Source organism: Manis pentadactyla, chromosome 4, assembly GCF_030020395.1.
Source record: "Manis pentadactyla isolate mManPen7 chromosome 4, mManPen7.hap1, whole genome shotgun sequence".
Lineage (NCBI taxonomy): Eukaryota > Metazoa > Chordata > Mammalia > Pholidota > Manidae > Manis > Manis pentadactyla.
Genome location: NC_080022.1, coordinates 118043884 through 118065906, shown reverse-complemented (window position 1 = coordinate 118065906; position 22023 = coordinate 118043884). Strand labels below are relative to the sequence as shown.

At 54.4% G+C, this 22023-nt stretch overlaps 1 protein-coding gene across 5 annotated transcripts in view; it reads left to right on the top strand.

Annotated features, from left to right (window-relative positions):
- The window catches only part of KCNJ12 (potassium inwardly rectifying channel subfamily J member 12), a 39772-nt gene extending 34258 nt beyond the window's left edge, over positions 1 to 5514 (top strand). For 3 of the 5 annotated variants that reach the window (XM_036888166.2, XM_036888163.2, XM_036888165.2), the window contains one exon: positions 3697 to 5514. In XM_036888166.2, the coding sequence (XP_036744061.2) occupies positions 3697 to 5042 (1346 nt within the window). In that variant the 3' untranslated portion in view covers positions 5043 to 5514. Of the gene's footprint in view, positions 1 to 455; positions 594 to 618; positions 933 to 3696 lie in introns of those variants that run through there. The other 2 variants (XM_057500760.1, XM_036888167.2) reach the window with 2 other exon arrangements.
- The last annotated feature ends 16509 nt before the right edge of the window (positions 5515 to 22023 follow it).

The window sequence follows — 22023 nt, the reverse complement described above, 5'->3', positions numbered from 1 at the left end:
CTGAGCTTCAGTTTACTCATCTGGAAAATGGGGCTAATAGCCATAATGCTGTTGTGGGATTAAGTGAGATAATTAGAGCTACTAAAACAGTGCCTGGCAGGTGATAAGCTCCCGATAAATATTGATTACTATGCGTATACCTGTGAAGGGGTCCCTGCCAGTTGAAAGGCCCCTGAGTGCAGGGGACCTTGAGTCCCCCCCCAACAAGCCCCCTGTCGGCCCTTCCACTCAGTGCTTCCTTGACATCTGAGAATGTTGGCCCAGGCCCTGCCCTGGTTTCCCTCGGATGTCACTGAAACCTGAGGTGCCCAGAGCCTCAGGGGACTGGGCATGGGATGTCTTACCCCATCTGGAGGCACCTCATGCTGACACCCCACCCTCAGGTCATGTGGTGGCTGCCTGTCTAAAAGCTCCCAGCCCAGGCCCTGCCAGCGCTCCGAGCATGCTGGATGCCAGGAGTCTGTGGCCGGCAGGGCTTGGGGCAGCTTCTCCATATCTCAGGGGCCCCTGGTCTGCACTCTTCACTGCCTGCTCTCTGCCTGCTGGGCTTGCCTTGCTCCATCTCCACCGCTGTAGTCGCCTGTGTGGCTCAGGTAGTATGTGCTCCAGCGCCCCTCTCCCGTTCCCCGGCCAGCAGTGCCTGGGAGCCCCCTTGGCCAACCTGGGCAACTCCAACAATGATCCTAACTGTTATCTTTCCATCTCATCCCAGCCCACCAGTTCCTTCATGACCTGGGACAAGCCTCAGCCCAGTTCCCCATCTATGAAACAGGGAGCCAGACTCCTCGCTTGCTAAGGCTTCTTCCAGCAAGCAAATCTAATCCATCTCTTACATGACTGACCATATGTGCCCACTGAGCAAGAGTCTAGAGACAGGCCTGCCTGTCCCCGACTGAAGATACTGTCCATAGTTTTTAAAGACCCCAGAGCTGGTAACCTTGCCACGCCTGTGTTTGTGTGCATGGGGTAACCTCGGGATGTTTGGCAAGCTTGTGGTGCTGGGGTTTCTACTCCTGGGTCCCTTCCTGGGTCTTCCGTTGTGGTGCTGTGTTCACCGAGAGCCTATCAGGGCCCTGTGACCCTAGTGCCACATGCACAAGTGCACACACACACACATGCACGCACGCACAGCAGAGTAGGGTACGATATCCAGGGCTCCGTCTGTACCTCTGTTTCCTAGTTCCTGGGTGACTCTGGACAAGCAACTTTGCTCTAAGTCTCAGTTTCAGCTCTGAGAAATGGGGAAGGAGGGTGTGAACGTGATCTTGTTGATTTTCTCTGTGTGGTTTAGAAGGAGCATCAACAGAAGAGGGTGTTCCCAGGACTGTGTGACACAGTCTGGGTGGGTCCCACGTGCCCAGCCTGGCAGAGATGCCAGGAGTCACCACAGCACCCCTACCTGCCTGGGAGCTGGCTGGGTGTGAGGCTGTCCAGCTGCCGGAAGCAGCATGCCAGGCTGGGCTCTCTGGACTTTGATTCTTGCAATTCTGTCCCTGCAGGCCTCGAGCTGCTTGGAGCCCAGCTGGAGCAGCCATGACCCACTGGACATCCCTCAAGGCCTCCGGGCCACACAAACCTGCCCCCTGCAATCTGGTGGCCTCCTGCCAGCATCTTAATACCCTAACCCTGGCCACCTCCCCATGGACGGCCCAGGAATCTGGGACTGTGCCATCTTCCTGGCACAGTGCCTGAGGTCCCCTCCACCGCCGGCTCCCTGACTCCTGGCCCAGGCAGAAGCAGCACCTGCCACTATGGCCTCCGGCCCCAGCATCTCAGACCCATAGTGAGGTGGTCAGCTAGAGCAGCTGTACAGGGAGGGTGGCCCTGCAGGGCCTAGGGTCCCTATGCCCAGAGACCTCACATCAGGCAAAAGGAGTCTGGATCTCAGCTCTCTGCTTGTTGGCTTGGTGGCCTTGGGGATGTCACTTCCCCACGCTGAACCTCTGTTGGCCCCTCCTTGGGCTGTGGCGAGGACACACTAAGGGCATTTGCTGATGCATCTGGCCTGGCCTGCTGCTGTTTGAGGAGCTGGTTCTCTTGGGCAGTAAGAGCCACTGTGTGTCAGCTCTGGGGATCTAACTCACGCATGACTGAGGGAGAACCCAGGAGGGGTTTGCAGCCTGGCTGGTCATGGGGCTTTACCCTGACCTGTCTCCTAGGTATTTGGAGCAGAGGTCAGGGATCATGCCCCTCCAACGCTCTGGATGCACCTGGTCATATAAATCAAGACCGAATCCCATAGTTGCCCCCTCCTGCCTATGTTGTTTCTGGTTTTTGAGCCTCCAGTGGGTACCCAACCACCTGCTTCTCTGCTCCTGGCCTAGCCACCCTGGGATCTGCTCACCTGAGGCCTCCTTGTCATCCAGGCACTTGAGGGCTCTCTGCCTTGTCTAGCTCTGACCTTGTATGGTCAGGTGGGGGTTGGGGGTGCGTGAGGTCTCCAATGGTGGGGAGGAACAGGCCCAACTCCTCAACGCCCTGGCAAGGCCAGCTGGCTGAGGGATCTCCCCTCCTTCCTGTCCAGCCCTGCTGAGCCAGGCTGAGGTCCTGAGCACCCACATGCTAATGGCCAGATGGCCTCAGTGCCCCTGGTGCCAGGCGGTGCCATGACCCCCAGCTTACAGATTCCTCAGCCTGGCACTAGCAGGCTGGTCCAGAGCCCTCAGGGCATGGGAGGCACAGCTGCCGGCCTGCATGTCTGGGTCCTGGGTGTTGTCTGCTGACTCTGAAAGCCGTTTGGCCTTGCCATAGCGCACCAGTGCATCGGTGTGTAGACAGACAGATAGCAGGCTGGCCAGGTGCTCCCCTGGTGGGCAGAAGACTGTGACCCTTCTGGGTGCTGCCCATGTGCTCTTGTTTAGAGTTGAGGAGGCAGGGGCAGGGGAGGCCTCTGGGAGGAGGCCAGCCAGCCAATGACCCCTCTGTGTGCCAATTCAGGGACTTCCTCCTAGCTACTGCTGGCGAGGCAAAGGACAGGGTGACCGGTGCTGAGTGTGGGCGGCTTGGGGCAGAATGTGTGAGCGTCAGGACAGTGGTGGGGCCAGCTGGCTGCTCTGCAAGGCCAGGCACTGCTTGTAAGACAGTGGTGGGCAAAACAGCAAACTCCCTGTGCTCAGGCCCTGGTCTTGAGTTAGGGACAGGGGGCAAGGGCAGCCCAGAGCGTGGCATCACTGCTGTCACTTCTCCCACTACTAGGTCAGAGGTTGGTGCTGTGGGGGTGCAGTGGGGACCTGCTGGGGTATTTGGGCCTGGGCTCTGCCCACATGGGCCCTGCCAGTGCAGTAGGGACTCTGGCATTGAGGGTGGCCAGATGGCTTCCCCTGGCTGCTGCTGGACCCGGGCTGGGGTGGGAGCGGGCAGGCTGGCGAGATGGCTGCCATGCCGGTCCAGGTGGGTGATGACAGGCACTCAGGCTGTGAGGGTGGGAGAAGGGCTTGCGTCCTAAATATGTTTTGAAAGCAGAGCTCTTGGTGTGAGAGTATTAGGAGTTGAGGAAGAATCCAAGGTTTTCGGCCATAGCTGCTGGTAGGATGGAGTGTCAGTGTTCCAGGCTGAGAGGGAGGGTGGGAAGCCTTCAGTGGGAAGGAAGCTCAGGGGCCTGTGGGTAAGGCAGGTCCCTGCCTGTCCACCGGCCGTGGACGGGGCAGAGGCGGGGCCCTGCAGACCATCCCCCAGCCCGTCTGTGCTCTGTTCCAGGGGCTGCCCCTTCCGGAGCTGGCCTGGGGACGAGCCAGGGCCCCCCTGTCCCCGGGATGACCACAGCCAGCCGGGCCAACCCCTACAGCATCGTGTCGTCGGAAGAGGACGGGCTGCATCTGGTCACCATGTCGGGTGCCAACGGCTTTGGTAACGGGAAGGTGCACACACGGCGCAGGTGTCGGAACCGCTTTGTGAAGAAGAACGGCCAGTGTAACATCGAGTTTGCCAACATGGACGAGAAGTCGCAGCGCTACCTGGCTGACATGTTCACCACCTGCGTGGACATCCGCTGGCGCTACATGCTGCTGCTCTTTTCACTGGCCTTCCTGGCCTCCTGGCTACTGTTCGGTGTCATCTTCTGGGTCATCGCCGTGGCCCATGGAGACCTGGAGCCAGCCGAGGGCCGGGGCCGCACGCCCTGTGTCATGCAGGTGCACGGCTTCATGGCTGCCTTCCTCTTCTCCATCGAGACGCAGACCACCATTGGCTACGGGCTGCGCTGTGTGACGGAGGAGTGCCCTGTGGCCGTGTTCATGGTGGTGGCACAGTCCATCGTGGGCTGCATCATCGACTCCTTCATGATCGGTGCCATCATGGCCAAGATGGCCCGGCCCAAGAAGCGGGCGCAGACACTGCTGTTCAGCCATAATGCTGTGGTGGCTCTGCGCGATGGCAAGCTCTGCCTCATGTGGCGCGTGGGCAACCTGCGCAAGAGCCACATCGTGGAAGCCCACGTGCGGGCTCAGCTCATCAAGCCGAGGGTCACAGAGGAGGGTGAGTACATCCCGCTGGACCAGATCGACATCGACGTCGGCTTTGACAAGGGTCTCGACCGCATCTTCCTGGTGTCGCCCATCACCATCCTGCACGAGATCGATGAGGCCAGCCCGCTCTTCGGCATCAGCCGGCAGGACCTGGAGACAGACGACTTTGAGATCGTGGTCATCCTGGAGGGCATGGTGGAGGCCACAGCCATGACCACCCAGGCCCGCAGCTCCTACCTGGCCAACGAGATTCTGTGGGGCCACCGCTTCGAGCCTGTCCTCTTTGAGGAGAAGAACCAGTACAAAATTGACTACTCGCACTTCCACAAGACCTACGAGGTACCGTCCACGCCCCGCTGCAGCGCCAAGGAACTGGTGGAGAACAAGTTCCTGCTGCCCAGCGCCAACTCCTTCTGCTATGAGAATGAGCTGGCCTTTCTGAGCCGCGACGAGGAGGACGAGGTGGACGGAGACCAGGATAGCTGCAGCCCCCAGGCCAGGCATGACTTTGACAGGCCCCAGGCCAGCAGCAGTGGAGGCCTGGAGCAGCGGCCCTATAGACGGGAGTCAGAGATCTGAGCCACCGTCAGCCAAGGTGCAGCATCCACCCTGCCAGGGCGAGGCCCGGTGTCCTGAAGGGGCCCCAATTCAGCAGAGCGGGCCAGGCGCCCGGGTCACAGACTCAGTAGCATTTTAGATGTTTTGTGTTTCTTCAGAATGGTGTCAGAAAGTTGGCCAGAGACTGGGGGCTGGAGTGGGCCGCCCCCAGCCTCCGAGGCTGGAGCAGGTGCACAGAGGTGGCCTTCTGGGGGCCAGGATAGAGCTGCAGTCTGCGTGGGAACAGCACGGCAGCCACCCAGCCTTGTGGGCAAAGGCTGGCAGGTCACAGTGTACCTCGCTGGTTTTTAACTTGGGGAGAAACACTGGGTTTGGCTTTCTCAATCTTAGCTTGAGTAAGACTGTTTACCAAAATAACACAAAAAACAAGATTTAAGTGATTGAAAAAAATGTTTTTTAATTCATGGGGTTAAAAAAAGGACAATTAGAATTCCATTGGTCTGCTGAGATGCAGGCAGCTGGATGGAGGCCCCAGAAGGTTCCCTGAGGTGGATGGGCCTCTCCTCCAGGAAGGCTCAGTGTGTGCTGGCTCATGGCTAGAGCAGATTACATTTGTGATAGAAAAACCAAGACCATGTCAATGATCATACTGAAAGCTTTCCAGTGTCACAGAGGTAGGGTAGGGGCCAGGGAAAAAACGAGTTTGAGCTTCTTGAGTTTGACTTTGTACCTTAGAGGTGCGTCTCAGGGCCGGATGTAGGACCTGCCTGCCCGGGGTCTGCTCCCTCACCCACCAGATTCTGTTTTCCTTCTCTCTCTTTTCCGCCCAGTGGCCTCCAGGCCTTCCACAGTGAGGGAAAGTTAGCAAATGTAGGAGTGATGGCTCCATGGGAAAGTAGGCCAGGTTCCCAGACTGTGAAGAAGAGGATCAGCCATCCCTGGGGAACCCCAGCATGAGTTGTGCCTTAGAGACCCCGGGTAGTCTGGCTCCAGATGTTTCTGTGGGTCTTGCCTGTCCTGATGTCTCCGACTCCCCCTGCCGGTCCCTCTGTCTGCAGGGGCTGGGCTGACCCTAGGGTACCCCTGCACCTGGGGCAGCCCAGGTGAGTCCAGGTGGGTCACAGTCAGGCTGTGCCCTGCTGCTGAATGACAGAGGAATGATCTTGGAAAGGCATGGAATTGCCATCTGAGATGACTGGGAGTATTACACATATCCAGGCACCCTAGTCAGGGAGAGGCTTGAGGCTTTGCTCTGCTGACCCAGAAGCAGCCCTGTGCACCAGAAGCTGCCCAACTTGGGCTTGTTCTTGGCAGAAGAGATGGGCTGGACCCTTGGATGGAGCTACAGTCCTTCCGAGGACTGCTAAGAATGTCGTCCTCCAAATGACCAGGCCCATAGGGAGATCTGTAATCAGAAAGTCTCTGTGTCCTTAGCCTGCCTGCACAGGCCACCCCAACCTGTGCCCTGCAAAACAGCTCACAGCCTGAAGGCACTAGGGACTCTGGCCCAAGTTGGGAAACAAGCAGAGCACAAAGCTGGCCTGTGAGAGAGTGGGACTTGGGAGGCAGGGAGGGGCTGGGGCCCGAGGCAGGGGCTCTTGCATCTTCCCTCCTCCTCAGCCCCTCAGCTGAGACCCGACTGGAGGTTTGGGGCCATGGAGGTTCTGGGCATGAGCTCTCAGTTTCCCCCAGAGACCCCTGGGCTGTGCCCCGAGGTGGCCTGACTCCTGGCCCCTTACCCTAACCTCAGACCCCCCTCCTAATTTCTGGCCAACAAGACTCAGCCCAAAGCAGTGGAGGGGACTCTTCCCTCTCAGGACCTCAGGTCCTTCATGGCCAGGGCTTCCTCAGCCTTAGTCGATAGGGGGACACTTACCCACTCATCCTCACCCACATTGTCAAGCTGAGCCAGGGAAGGATGAGGTTGCCCTGGTCACTGGGGCTGGCATAGGGGCCCATGCTTCACTCTGCCCAACAGCCAGAGGTCCTTCTAGGGTTCTGTGGGCCAGCACTGCACTCACCCTATCCAGAGCAGAGCCTGGGACCCTGGCGCACCTCCGCCAGGCCCACACGGGATGGTTCAGCCCACAGGCCCTGCGGGAGAGCAGCCGAGCTCCCTTTCATCTCTTGCCAAAGGTGGATGCTGTGATTTCAATCTCTCTGCCCTCTTTTTTCCTCCCCTTTATTTATTTATTTATTTATTGCTTGTGCTAAAGACCAAAATAGTCTCCCTTTTTAGTGCACTTGAAACAGGAGGGTGGATGTGTGTGGAGGAGAAGTGTGTGTGTGGAGCAAGGTTGCATGGCCCCTAGGTGTGCGTGCTGGGAAGGGCTATGTATGCCTGTGTGTGCATGTGCGTGGAGAGCATGTGAAGCCATGGAGTGTGCTATGTGCCATGTGCAGTGCATGCGCTGAGCACAGGTGAGTGGGGAGCACTTGTGCATTTGTGTGTACATGGCATGTTGTGTATGTGCTGTGCAGGTGCGTGCCAACCTGCTCCCACCCTGGCCTCCCCAGGCAGTGGGGTTTCCAAGAAGTGTCTCCACAGCCTGAACAGGTGTGGAGGTTGGAGTTGGCCAAGGACATGGCCTCTGGTGCCCTCCACCCTGAGACACTGAGGTGCTTACATGGGAAAGGGGCTGTGCTGGCAGAAGTGTGTGTGTGAGTGTAAGCATGTGCGCACCAAGTGTGTGTGTTCACAAGTGGAATCGTCTCATCCGGTGTGAGTCAAACGTATGCAATGTCTTTGTAAGTGCATGAGTACATGGATTCATTGCATATGGGGGTGTTGTACAGATGTGTGCACACGATGACCTCTGTATGTGTGTGACTCTGGGCTGAGAACACCTACACATGATATGTACATGTGTACATACACACACACATAGTTGTGTGTACATTTACCCTGGGTATATCTGTGTGTGTGTGTTTTATATGTGGGCATTGGTTTAAATGTTTACCAGATTGTAAGCCTGGGCATACACCACTCAGGTGGGCACTGGCTGTGGACACAGGGACAGCTGAGCCCACTGGCCTCTGCTCCATGGCCTTGTGGGCATTCTGTGGGTGGGACCATCTGTGGATGGGCACTATCTGAGCTGGAGGTGATGTCTTCATGTGTGAGTGAGTTCACCGATCCAACGTAAGTGTGTGCGCATGGATTGTGTGTGTTTGTCCCCATGAGCATGAGCATGCATGAGCGTTTGAGCAGCAGCTGTGCCAGGTGCTGTGAGCAGTGCCTGCCTGTGTGTGCCACTTAGAACATGGTGGCAGCCCCTGACTCCCGTGCCCCACTGGTGCTGTGCGGCCCAGCCTCTCCCTGCCGAGGGTCCGAGCAGGGCTGCAGGGAGTGGGGGGCCTGCTGGGATGAAGGCCGTACACAGGGGTGTCTGCCCTGCGTGACGTCATAGAATGTCAAATCTATTTTAAATGGTGAAACTGGAGAATTTTCATGTTATTTTCAATACATAGTGATATCTGAAGACATAGGCCAAGAGACTAGACCACATTAAATGCATTTGATCTCTTTGAAGGCTGCGTTTGGAGGTGTGTGTTTGAAAGCCCTGTCTGGCCCAGTGCACACTGGTGCTTATGTGCTCCCTCAGCCCTCTTCGTTCTGGGGTGATGGGCTCCCTGGGGTCTTGGGGGGTTTGGGGGAAGGGCAGCAGCTCTGGGAGAGGGAACAGAACAGCCTCCTGGCAGCCGGCACACATGCCCTCATTTCCCTGGGACTGTACACCTCTGCACATGGCCTCTGAGTGTGCCAGACCACCCACCCAGACCAGATGTCACAACTCCCAGCCATGTGACCTCGGGCCACTGCTTGAGCTCCCTGGACCCACACCTTCCCAACCCTCCAACTTTCTGCTAAGATCTCATGAGCACATTCAGGTAGAGGCATGTGCTGAGCACATGAGACTCAGATGGGAAAGGCCCCCTCCTGACCTCCCACAGCCGAACCTGGCTCTCATATGCCCTGATGGGAGAGGACGCGGGAATGGGGTAGGAGCCAGGACCCCTACTGCAGCCTGGCCTGGGACAGGGAAGCACTGGTGGGGTGCCCTCCCCATGAGGCAGGGGCCTAGGGGAAGGAATGGCCGCTTGCGGACTTGTTTAAAGAAACAGGAGAGAGAGAATCTTTACCTCCCCATGCAGGCTCAGGAAGGCTGTGGCAGGGGGGTGGCATGTGTAGGGAGGAAACCAGGCATGGGCCATTCTGGGGAAAAGGGTTTCACCTGTACCCAGAGCTCTGGGATTTCAGTGGCCCCTGAACAAAGGCCCACAGGTAGAGAATTCTTTCCTTTGCCTAAACTACTACTTGTGAGTGGAGAATTCTGCATCCGGAAAGCACCCAGGGATGCACATTCCTATGGGATCAGATGGTGACTCCAGACACCTGCACAGTGGCGACCAGTGATGAATGGAAGTGCAGGAGGCCGGGAGGAGCTGGCGGCAGGTCTTAAAGGCTTCTTGGAGGATGTTCCCCGGAGCTGTACCTGGAGAGAGGAAGGACTCTGGAGGGAGGACCCTCCCCTGGTCCTGGAGCCCTCCCTGGGACCCCTGTACCAGAATCTAAGCCAGACAGGGCCAGAGCGCTGAGGCCTAACCCAGGGCCCCAAGAGCCAGTCCCACAGGCAGGTTTGGGGCCCCACTGGTGCTTGATGAATACATGTCACTCAAACCTTGCAGCACAGAGCTCAGGGCTCTTGACCAAGACAGATCCTCCCTGTCTTGGCTGTGACCCTGGGTCAGACCCTGGGCCACTCCCTTGCTCGGTGACCTATATTGAATTCCTTTTCCCCTCTGGTCTCTGCCTCCCTGGCCATGAAAAGGGGGTGTTCCTAATAATGGCCACTTGCAGACTTGTTTAAAGGAGCAGGAGAGAGAGAATCTTTACCTAGCAAATGCTTTGTGTTCTCTCCACAAGGCCAGGAGGCCAGGCAGGGCACGTGGAGGAGGACAGGACTGGCCCAAGGTGGCCAGGACAGCTCCCTGCCTTTCCCTGCACTTTCCTGCCTCCCCAAGGATGGGGCGCATCCAAGTCTGCATGTGCTTTAAAACAGGCAGAAGCTAGGTGGGGTGGAGGATTCAGTATGAGAACTTGTTTAGCACCTGCTCACAGCCTGCGAGGTCTGTGAGGCACTGGGTTTACCCGTTTTAGTGGAGTCTGCTCAGGGACATTCAAGGGCTTGCAAGGGCACAGGGAGTTGGTTATCTGAGCTGGGATCCTAACACCCAGACACCACCACTGACCCCCAGGCTGCAGATGGCTCAGGGCCTCTGCTCTGCATGTCAATGGCCAGGGCTGGGGCTAGATTCTTGGCCTTGGGGGCCTGCCCTGGACTCACCCCCAGTTTATTCTCCCAAAACTCCATCTCCTTCAGTGGAGGGCCCCAGTGACCTGGGAGAGAATCACAAATGGGCCTTGTCAGTGCGCAGTGGCTGGACTGAGATCAGAGCCACCTGTTTGCTCCCCAGAGGTGGGAGGGGCCTTAAAGGCCACCCCTTGTCCTGCTACTGGCTGCCACCCACTCCGCAGCAGAGTGGTCTTGATGTCAGAATCAGGCCTTGCCTCTCCAGGCTCCAAACCCCCAGGCTCCTGACACACTCAAGTGAAATCCCAGCCGCTCCTCTGGCCCTCAGTCGCCCCCCACCCTCCTCGCCAGCCACTCATGCTCGCCCTCCCCACCTCCTGCCCCTCTGCTGCAGGCACCCTGCCTCTGAGGGCCTTGAGAGTACCCAGTCCCTTACCCACCCCAGGAGCTTTGCACGAACTGTTCCCTCTGCCTGGAGCACTTTCCCCTCAGATGTGCCTCCTCATCTTTCCAGTCTAGGCCTTCCGTGACCCAGTGAAAGAGAGCTCCATGTGGGGAGACACTGTCACCTCCCCTTCACTGCTGGATGCCTGGTGCAGGGGGCAGTATGTGCTTCATGTGGATGGAGGGGCAGGCAGAGGGTGGGTCCTGGGGCTTCCAACCAGAAAGGGGTCTGCAAGCCTCACCAACCCACAGCCCCCACTTCCTCATCCCACGGATCCAGCTGGATCCCTGATAGTGGGACACACGCAGGGTGCCATGGTGGGGGGGTTGACAAAGGGAGGACTGTTCGGAGGCACCAAGGTGTGTCCCTCAAGGAAGTGACATTTCCTGAGAGATGGGCAAGTGTTGGCCGGGTACGTGGGGAGGAGCTTCTCAGGGAGAGGGGTGGGCACAAGCAAAGGCCCCAAGCAGGCAAGAGCACAGCAGGAAGCAAAAGGGAGCTGTCTGGTCGGGGCAGGAGAGACCACACTGGGCCCCACGCAGGGCCTGGCCCCCACCCAGCACTCAGGCTCTCCCAGGCCTCTTGGCCTTGCTTCGTCACCCACCCAGAACATTGGCCTCTCCAGAAGGGGGATATTTATTTTCTCTCGTTTGTGGCTGTGTCCCAGCAACCAGAACTGCAAGCGGTTGGCACCTGGCAGGTGCTCAGTCTTCAGTTGCTCCTCCGGGATATAAAGGAACTGTGGAAGTAAGAGGTCAGGAGAGTTATGGGCCTGTCCTGGGAGGGCCTGGGGCCTCCAGTAGGACCCGTGGGCACGGGGTGAGAGTGAACCTCGTGGCGGGGGCCAGGGAGCCTCTGTCCAGGGAGCCAGTGCAGGGGTTCTGGGGAGAGGGCTGCACAGCCAGCCCCAGCATCGCATCAGGGAGCTGCTACCCAGGGGCTCTTAATGTGTTCTGCACTGTGGTTCCCTTCTCAGAACATTTTGAAATGCACAACATAAACTACATAGGGTCGCAAAGGAAACCCATTTTACTGAAATGCAGTTATCAAAATATGAACAAATAAATTTGTTTATTTACTGCGTTTCTTTACTAACCACTGGCAAGCAAGACCCCTGCGGTGGCTTGCGGCTGCTGTCTCCCAGTGAAGAGCTTCACCTTGCTGCCAGCCGAGGGGATCCCGCAGAGTTGAGTGGGGGAAATGCCTCCCATCCTGCGGGTGGCAGAGTCACGGGCACAGGGCCTCCGTCAGTGAAGGCAGGGAAGGCTGAGCTTCTGTTTGAGGTGAGGCAACACAGAGATGTAAAGGCTTCTCATCCAAGTGCAGAGGCCCCACACTTCATCTCTGGGCCCTTGAGAGGTGTGGCTGGGCTTGGGATCCTGCAGGTCTAGTCACAGGAAGACTGGCTGGCTGCTGTGAGGCAGGCAGGTGATCTTTGTCTGCAAAGGGCCCATAGCAAATATTTCAGTCTCTGCATGCTGTGAGGTCTCTGTGGAAGCTGCTGACAATGTCCTTGAAGTGTGAAAGCAGATGTAGGCAGGACATATGCTGATGGCTTCCAGTAAAACCCGTTAGCTATCAGGTATTGAGTTCAGATAAAACCTCATTTATGGGTCCTGAAATTTGAATTTCATATAACTTTCACATGGCATGAAATATTACTCTTGTTTTAATTTCCACCCTTATCATTACAAATGCAAAAAACAGTCTTACCTGGAGGGCCAAACACAGTCAGTGGGCTGTGGGCTGCATTAGAGACACGCAGAGGCCTCCTTCAGACCCCCATTGCTGGGCCTCTCTAACTCAGCAGGCCCAGAGCAGGCCCGAAACTCATCTAACAAGTCCCCAGGGAATGCTGCTCTGTGGTGGGGGTCCCCTTTGAGAGCTGCTGCTTTTTGTCTAGGGAGAGTGTAACGTGGAGGAGGACGGAGCTCCTGAGTTTGGGGGTGAAGACCCCAGTCTTGGCTCTCACTTCTCCCTCACGTGGAAGGTTAGGTGGCCTGGCATCCCCTCAGAGGTGCCAAGCTGCAGTAGCCCCTCTGTGAGGGAGGAGAGGAAAAATTCTCCTTCCCCTGTCCTCTTAGGTTCTCTACCTGGTGCCTGCAAATTAGGCTGACAAGAGACAGATTAAGCAGAGGAAGGCAGCCAGGAGCTCACTGACCCATGCACGGAGCACATGCAGGAGGGCCAGTGCCGTGGCCTCAGGAGGGTGCTTGCAGGGCATTGCGACAGCACTGTGCAGGGGAGGAAGCTGAGGCTCATGCAGCAGAGGGAAGGGCCGGCATCTTGCCCTGCTGGTTAAGCCAGAGCTCTCTGCCTTGTTTTTGATGCCCTTTCCTTCTCCCTCACTCCCCACTCTGGGGCAGCACCCTGCCCTTTGTAGTCCCCAGAATCTGTTTGGAGCCTGACTTTATTTCTCTGTCCCGTCACCACTGCCCAGCCCAGGCCACTGGCACTGCTCACTTGGACGACTGCAGGTACCTCTTGTCTGGCCCCCAGGCCCATTGTCCCTTCACCTGAAAGTGATTTCAGAGCCCACCCTGATGTTCAGAGTCTCCAGACTATGGGCCTTGGGGAGCCCTGGCTCCCTGGCCCCGGTGGGTTGGCTGAGGCACCGCACAGAGGCTGCTCCTGCAGGCAGAGGCCTTGGACAGAAAGGAGTGAACAGTGACCTGGCGCCTGGTTCCATCTTCCCTGACTGTCAGCTGAAGCCTCTCCCTGGGCCTCACTCTCCCTGTACACACTCTGACACCTGGGGAATGGTGCTCTCTGAGTGCCCTGAGCTGGGCCAGGCTCTGCAGGCCCAGCTGTTAGAAATCTTTCCCTTTCCCTTCCTGATCAGTGCTGGATCCTGGGATTGTTCTTACTCCCTACTGAGGTATAGCACAGAGGCTGAGCTGGGTCTCTGGAACCTACCACAGCTTTGGGCAAGGCAGGGCCCCAGGCCAGACTGTGGAGCAGTACAGCACTGCACAACCCCAAAGATGCCATTTACAACTTATACAGCCACACACAGCAGTGGCAACCTCGGATGCCCCTTGTCTCTCTTCCCTGCCTGTGGCCTCCAGAGAGGAGCTGCCCATGGGCATGTGTGGGACACGAAGCACAGGGTGGCAGGGGTGGGGCCCAGATGTAGGCTGCCTCTACAGACACCAACTTCTTTGTGAACCCATTGACTAGCTAGACAGTGTTTGAAAGTAGCGCAACCTCCTACCAACACATACAAAAACCCAAGTACACATGCCTAAAATGCACACAAACACACACACACAGTGTGGAACATGACAGCTGTGAACAAGAAGCCCTCCCACTGTAGGCCACAGTGTTGACAAATCAGACACGAAAGGGTGCATGTCACTTAATCCCATATGAGGTTGTAGAACAGACAGCAATCTATGGTGGGGCAGCTGGGCCAGTGACCGAAGCTTGGTGGACAGAGCTTCCCTGTCAGAGTAGGGAGCTGGGCCTGGACTCCAAGAACAGGCAGTGGCTGGATCCCGAGGGAGGGCCTGACAGGGGGAGGCCCAGGTTCACTGGTCCTGCCCAGCAGAGAGTGGGTTTCCCAGCTGAAGTTTGCAGGTGAGGGATTTACTTGGCAGTCACCCTAGGGATGGAGCCTCTGAGAGGCAGGCAGAGAGGAGAGAGGCTGGTGTACAGGGTGGGTTGGGCTGACTGGGGAGGAGGGAGGAAAGCTGGTGATCAGGGGGGTGAGTCGGGGTGACGTGGTATGTGCTGGGGCCCTCACCGAGGCAAGTGGCAGGCAAGGGGCATGTCACATTGAAGACCCTTGCTGTTCCGGAACACTGCCGATGCTGTTTGCCGCTCCCAGGAGCCCCTCAGCACAAACAGGTGCCCCCACCCAACCCCAGCCCCTCAGAACAGGCCCCACCTGCCCTGTCCCTGCAGAAGAGCAGCTGGGCTCAGCTGCGGGGTCCAAACAAGAGGCCACCTGAAGGCTCGTTCTTGAACACAGCTGAACAGCCCTGTTTTGTTCGGGGACCATCAGCGAGCCCAGCTCCTCCTGGGAAGGGGCCCCTGGGTCCCAGCCCTAAGACAAGTGCTCCAAGTAGCCACAAGGCTAAAGCCCAGGGACTTCTGACCAAAGTGCAGTGGCTGGGAGGAGGGTGTGTGTGGGGGAGGTTTCAGTGGGCCAGGTTTAGGAGGCTGCATGTGCAGCCGGCCCCAGGGCTTCCCTGGGGCCACTGAGGCATCTCAGCTGACTCTGCTCGTTTTGGCGTGGGTCGCTGGGTGGATGGAGAGGAGCAGGCTTGGGTGAGAGGGATGGCACCTCTGGACATGAAGGTGCTAATAAACATTGTAGCCACTTTGGAAGCCAGTTTGGCAGTTTCTTATAATGAAACATACTCTTGCTGTAAGATCCAGCCATTCATTCTACTCCTACATACTGATCAGGAGAAATGAAAACTCATTTTCATACAAAATCTGTAAGTGGATATTAATAAAAGCTTTATTTGTAATTGCCCAAACCAGGAAGAGACCCAAGTGTCCCTCACATGTAAGTGGGTGACCACCTTGTGGCCTGTCCCCACAGAGGAATCCTCCTGAACAAGAAGCAATAGGTATTGATCAGTGTGCCACAACACAAGACCTCCCAAAGGTGTGACCCCAAGGGGAAGAAGCCAGACTCAGAAGGGCGCCACTTATGCGTTGGGAAAAGCCCGAACTACAGGGATAGAGGGCCCGTCAGTGGTGGCTGGGGGCTGGGGGGGGCGACTTCAGAGGGGCGCTGAGACATTCTAGATCCAGGTCATAATGACAGCTTGCATTTCGTGGAGACCCACAACAAAGGATGAATGCAGGCTTATACCTTATTTAAAAAACATAAAGGGAAAGAGGAAGCAGCTGCTGACAAAACTCACACAGAGAGGCATCCGCGTGTCTGGTCACTGGGTGGGGACTGGGAAGCCTCCAGGTGCCAGTGACGTTGAGTGGCCTCGATGTGTTAGTGGCCCTGATGGTGCAGCAGATGGAGTGGGAGGGTGGGAGGGCAGACAATGGCTGGGGCTCCTGCAGAGCAGGAACAAGAACAAAGCTCTCTCTGTGGCACCCCAAAGTGAGGAGACCAGTCTCTTCCCATGACTCTTGAGAGTGTACTTCAGGGGCAAATGGGTCCCAGTAACCTCAGCTGGGGCCAGGACCCTTCAGACACCCCCAGAGCACCCCAGGATACTTCAAAGCATCTAAAAGCCAAGGGTGTCCTATAAGTTATTCTCCAAGCCAGGACCCTTTTGCAAATGGAAGGGGGAGGCACGATCAGTAACAACTACATGGGAACATAGGAGTGAAAAAAGGACAGTCCTGGGCAGACAGCTAGATCCCATGCAGGGTAGGATTCCATGCAAAGGCTGCCCAGGCAGGGTGGGTCTCCTTAGCCTCACCCCTCCTCCTGCACACATCCCTGCAGGGGGCATGGGCCACCCCCAGGGGACTGGACATGAGCACACAGGGAGAGGAGGGTCTTATCTCCTCAGTTTGGGGCTCTGGCCCAGCCTTGGTGGCCCAACTGTACAACAGAGACACATAGAATACAGACACATTAACAGATAGACAGAAAGACAGATGGACAATACATAGAAAGACAGGCAAGAAAAAGAATAAAGAGATACATGTAGATTAACAGACAACTATGGAGACAGACACACAGACATAGTAAAGCAGATAGGTAGGATGCAAACACGTATACATAGAATCATACAGACAGGCAAAGAATAGAGAGACACACGCACAGCCATGTGGACAGAGACAGATGCCTGCCTATGTCTCTATTGAGACAGAGGGAGAGAGCCAGGCATATAGCCCTACAGACAGAAAGGCAGACTGACAGAAAGACAAATAGATCCACAGACAGAAAACCAGAGAGATAGACAGATGACAAGACAGATGGGGAGTCATAGAGCTCTGTAGACAGACAGGTAGAGGTACATAGAGAGTAAGATCTACTCTAATCCAGCCTGTCTGGGTTCCTACCCCTCTTGGTATGAGGACACTCTAATTCAATACCCTGCTCCACACTGACCTTCAGCCATGCCAGCAGCGGCCGACTCTGTTCGATGGATCCAGTGAACAGGGTGGCCAGTGCACCTACTGCCTTGGAGGGGTCCCAACCAGAGGGCCTGTAGCTTGCTCTCCCCGAGCTGGAGAAAGGGCCCTCCCCAGGGGGTGGGTGCATGTGAATACAGAGATTTTTAAAAACTGAAGTATAGTTGGTATACAATATTATATTGGTCTCAAGTATGCAACATAGTTCAACAGTTATCTACATTAAATGCTCACCCCAATTAGTGCAGTTACCAACTGTCAACATAGAAGTCACAGAACTGCTGACTCTCTTCTCTAAGCTGTACCTTCATCCTTGTGACTGATTTATATTATGACTGAGATGTTGTACCTCTTTATCCCCCTCACCTGTTTCACCACCAGCCCCAGCCCCTCCCCCGTGGTGACCACCAGTCACTTCTCAGAGTCTATGGGTCTATTTCTGTTTTGTTCATGTGTTTTGTTTTGTTTTGCTTTTTAGGTTCCACATATTAGTGAAATCATATGGCATTTGTCTCTCTCTGCCTGGCTTATTTCACTGCACATAATACCTTCTAGGTTCATCCATGTTGTGCAAATGGTAATATTTGATAGAGGAGATTTTCCAGTCCCGTTTGCAATTTTTCTCTGGAGTAGCTGTGAATATGTGGAAGTGGAGTGGGAGATCACAGAAAAGTAGAGTGAATTTCAAGCCTGGGAGGAGGGGAAAAATGTGTGTAGTTTATGAATTAAGGGCTCATATTGGCTATATTTTCATTAAAATGCACAATTAATTATTGAAGAACATTTTAACTGACAGTAACTTCTGACTTCAGAAACATTTTGATTTCTGAGTATTCAACTTTACCCCTAGGTTAGATAAAGTGGACTTGTCAGTAGTAGTAACTCCTCTCCTGCCAGCCGCTGCCTGCCCAGTTCCCGGAACTGAGTGACAGGCCCCAGACTGACCAACCCAGAGTGACAAACCCCCGTGTTGATGCTCAAGGGCTTAGGCCAGATGGCCCAGTAAAGAGCTGGGTGCCCTCTTACAGAAGAGAAGCAGGGATGTGCATTTAAACAAAATCACAGCATGAGTCATGGGCGGTGGCAGCTCTCTTCACCTCTGTCTCCACCTCGCCCCTCGCCCTGCAAGGGCCTGTTATCTGCACACACTGCCTTGGCTGTGCCTGGAAGATGAAGGCGAGCGGTGGATCTGAGGCCCCATGACTAGCATGTCTGCTTATGGCTGCCCCAACCTGCGAGAGATGCCCAGCGTAGGCAAGAAGGGGCTGGAGAGAGGGGAGCTCAGAGTCCGTGCCATTTTGTTCATGTGGAAAAGAGTGACTCTGTTTAGGCCCTGCACTGAATCCCAGGTGTGTCTGGGCTCCCTGGTCCAGAAGCCTTCTGTGCAAGCCTGTGTGTGTGTGTGTGTGTGTGTGTATGTTCTTGCGTGAGTTCCCCTGTATGTGTGTGTTTTTGCCTGAACCAGGTGAGAGTTCCTTGGTGCCAGCAGGGAAAATCCCAGTGCCTACATGGACAAGATTATATGAAAAGACCATGGAATATTAAACCTTTGTCAGCTTGCTTCCGTTTGGTTGGGCTGTGTGTTGGATTTTTCTGCCTTTTGAGCGGTACTCTGTTAGGACCTGCGGCTGTGGCTGCTCAGTGACCAGCCACGGGGGTGGCCACTCCCACACAAGGGTCAGGATTGGACTTTAACATTTGAGGATCTTACATTCTGGGTGAAATACTGCTGAGTTTTCATGATGTTCAAATGACATAATGGGCAAAACAATGTAGATCTGAAATCTTATACAGGGTCAGAACACTTTCTGCTTTTTGACTATTTGACTATGTGTACATATCAAGTGTTTCATGTTTTTATTTATTTTTGCTTGTTTTGTATTTAAGGGGACCTTCCATAACAATTCTACCCCGATGCCTTTGTCTTGGACTATGTCTAAACAAGAGATTCCAACTGGAACTAGCAGGGGGCAGAAAAACATTAGTCCCTGGATACTCTTGGTCTGGGGTCAGTAAGGAGGCAAAGTCCAGGTTCTTACACATTTGGATAATTAATGTAACTGCGGGACCTGTAGCAGGTCCATACATTCTTAATGAACACTCCAAGCCTTCTGTTTTCACCAGCACTCAGACTTTCTGATATTTCTCAGCAATGAGCTATCAGAGAACATAGCTAAGTTACTCAAACCAGGTGAAAAACAAAAATCCATGCAAAATTAATTTTATAGGCTGTCCAATGGAGTCGATTGAATAGTAGAAATAGCAACACAGAATGAATATGTTACTAAGATCACCAATGGAGAGTTTATTCTTTTTCCTTTAAATTGCACCATTTACTAAATTCTGCATATACAGAAATACATTGGCTGTTCAGAGAATGACATATATGAGGTGAATGATCCAACTGAGCCTAAACAACAGTTGACTGTGTGCCGCCAGTAACAGTGCCTCACTTATCTGCCGACAGCAATCTGACATCTGTCCACCAGTGTTTAACATGAAAAAATTAAGATGGCATCTCAAATATAATTTGAGATAATTATAAATGCATCTTAAAATTTTTAAGACTCCAGAATAAGGAATTGACTGATCCATAGGAATAAAATTAAGCATGGTTCTCGTTAAACAGGGAAGTTACAAAACAGAGGGATTCCCTTTAAAATTAGCTAAGAGGCAATCATGTCTGTTTCCACCTACTTATTTGCTATTGTGTTGGATTACTAATGAATGCCAAGAGTTACAGAACAAACAGGAGGGATCAAAGCTGGAACAATGTGCAGAAAATAGGACCTTGGGGAAAAGGAAGGCTCCCCTGTGCTCTCTTAATGAGCACCCTGTCCTGAAGCTAGTGACTTGTATTTTCTAACACCACCGTTTTTTTTTTTTTCCTGGTTTCTGAACCTTCAATAGATGCAAACATACCTTAGGTGCTTTTTTATTCCTGGCCTTTTCCGTCAAGTTTACGAGTTTGCAAAGATTCTATGCACTTTCTTCACGGTTTTCTACAACAGTGAGAATTTTATTAGACCCTAACTGGATACAGGATTTACCAATGAATGATCCAGTACAAAGTTAAAAAAATAAAAAATTTAGTGATACAAGTAATCACATCAAGAAAATGGAGAGAAGAGATACGTGATTGGCTACAATCAGATGTTTTCAAACTGAGCTCTATATATTGTCAGAAATTCAATTTGGGGGCCTTGGAGTAGTCTCAAAAGTCAGTAGGCTAGGGTCTAAGCCCCACCTTTTTTCAATCAGGTAAGTTCAACTCTGTATCTGTTGTATTTGTGTACCAAGCACGGCTCTAAGCGAGAAAAGTGGTTGCAATACACATGCCCTGGGCTAATGTGAAGTTTCTGGGCTCCCCATGATCCTGGGAAGACACCACCCCCAGCAGTGCCATCTAGAGCAGGCTCAAGGGAGACCCATGAAGTAAGTGAAGCCCTGGAAGCCCATCCCCTGCCTGCCCAGTCTGCCGCCGCCTGCCAGAGAGGCCAGCGCCACGCCAAGGGCTCCTGCAGGAGAGGAGACCCTGGACTGCAGCCCCATCAGCAAGGTGGCTCCGTGCGTGGCTGGGACGCCCTGCCCATCTCACGCCGCCTAAGAGACCGATCCAAGAGATAGGGGACAGTTTGTACCAACAGACTCCATGCTCTCCAAGAAAACCTTGTTAGGAAAGAGTATAAAACCTAAATGTGATTTATTCCCACTAGGATGTTTAAACATTTTAACAGTAAGGTATTAACAAAGGGCCACGTGGTGGAAGCTGCTCGGGCTGAGAGTGGGGGTGGGGGAATTGATAAGGGCCTGGCTATACCTGTTTGAGTTTTTTAAACCTACCAGTAAGAATAAAACAAATGTAAAGGAAAGATGTAATGGGCTTAGGCGACCTCCGGGTAAGACTGTGAACCCTGTAGTACTCAGCCAATGAGGAACCAGGGGAGGGACTCGCACACTAGGAGATAAATTATTGGTGCCAAACTCCCCAGGTGTGCCTGCCCACCAGACACCTGATCTTGCAAGACCGTCATTAAAGCCTCACTCCACTGTTCTGTCTCCATGTCCACTTACTGAATTTGGACCAGTGAGTGTGTTTCTCACAATTTGGGGGCTCGTTCGGGATCCTCTTGCCTGTGCGAGGTGGGAGCCCAAGCGGAGTGGGAAGACGTGTCCCACCCGGCTTTGGATGACCCGCTCAGTCTGGGCATCTCACCTTCGCACGGAAGCCAAGGGGAGACCCGAGACTGTTGTGCGGAGACAGCGTGACCAATGCAGGGGAGAAAACGCAGACACCACGGCAACCAGGCAACCTCGTGCATGAGCCAAGGTGGGAAAATTGGGCTATAAGTACTGCCTTGGTGGTTGGGCATTTTTCAGAGGTTGAGTGTGTGTGGCTGAGATGTGTAATCTTGGGGTGTGTGGAAGAAACTTCCATTATGGGGGGTTGAGTACACAGGGATCTCAGACACAGGGACCTCTTGAAGGATGGGAAATACAAATTCTAGGCCTAGGGAAGCAGAGAAAGGGAACCAAATGAGCTCCCTTGGAACCCCCCCCCAGATAACCTGCTGGGGTGAAGGTTATGGTACTGGGGGGACGCCTCCTGTACCGGGTTAAGGACAAACAGAAGATGATCAAATTTTGCTGTTTTGTCTGGGTTAAAGTTAGATCAGAAAAAACTGGCTTTGCCAGGTTTGAGTTATATTTTGATGGTAATAAAGTCTCCAGCTCACCTGAGGAATCTGTTGGTTACCAAGGGAGCTTCCCCTATTTCCCCTCAACACCAGGGAAGGGAAAGCTAGGGAGGAGGAAATAACAAGAGACTTTCCAGGACAAACCTGGTGTTGGGAGAGCGTTGTGTGTTTTCCTCGGTCCCTTTCCCCGCTGCAGCCACAGTGGAGAGTTGAGGGGCGGGGACATGGCAGTGAGGCGGAGTGAGAGTTTTGTTTGGAGTTACTTGGGGACAGAAAGTGCAGGTGGCCTTGGCAGGGAGGTGCACCCTGGGAGGTTGGAGAAAGTTTTAAGTTAAAAGGTTGTGCACTTTCAGGGTGCTGGTGGCCTCAGAGAGAGGAGTGCCCCAGGGTTTGGGGGTTCCCTCTTTAAGGATTCTTTAGGAGTGTGGCCGGCACCTGGAGGTGTAGACTTGTCAGGTGGTCTCAGGTATCTTTGATGAGACATT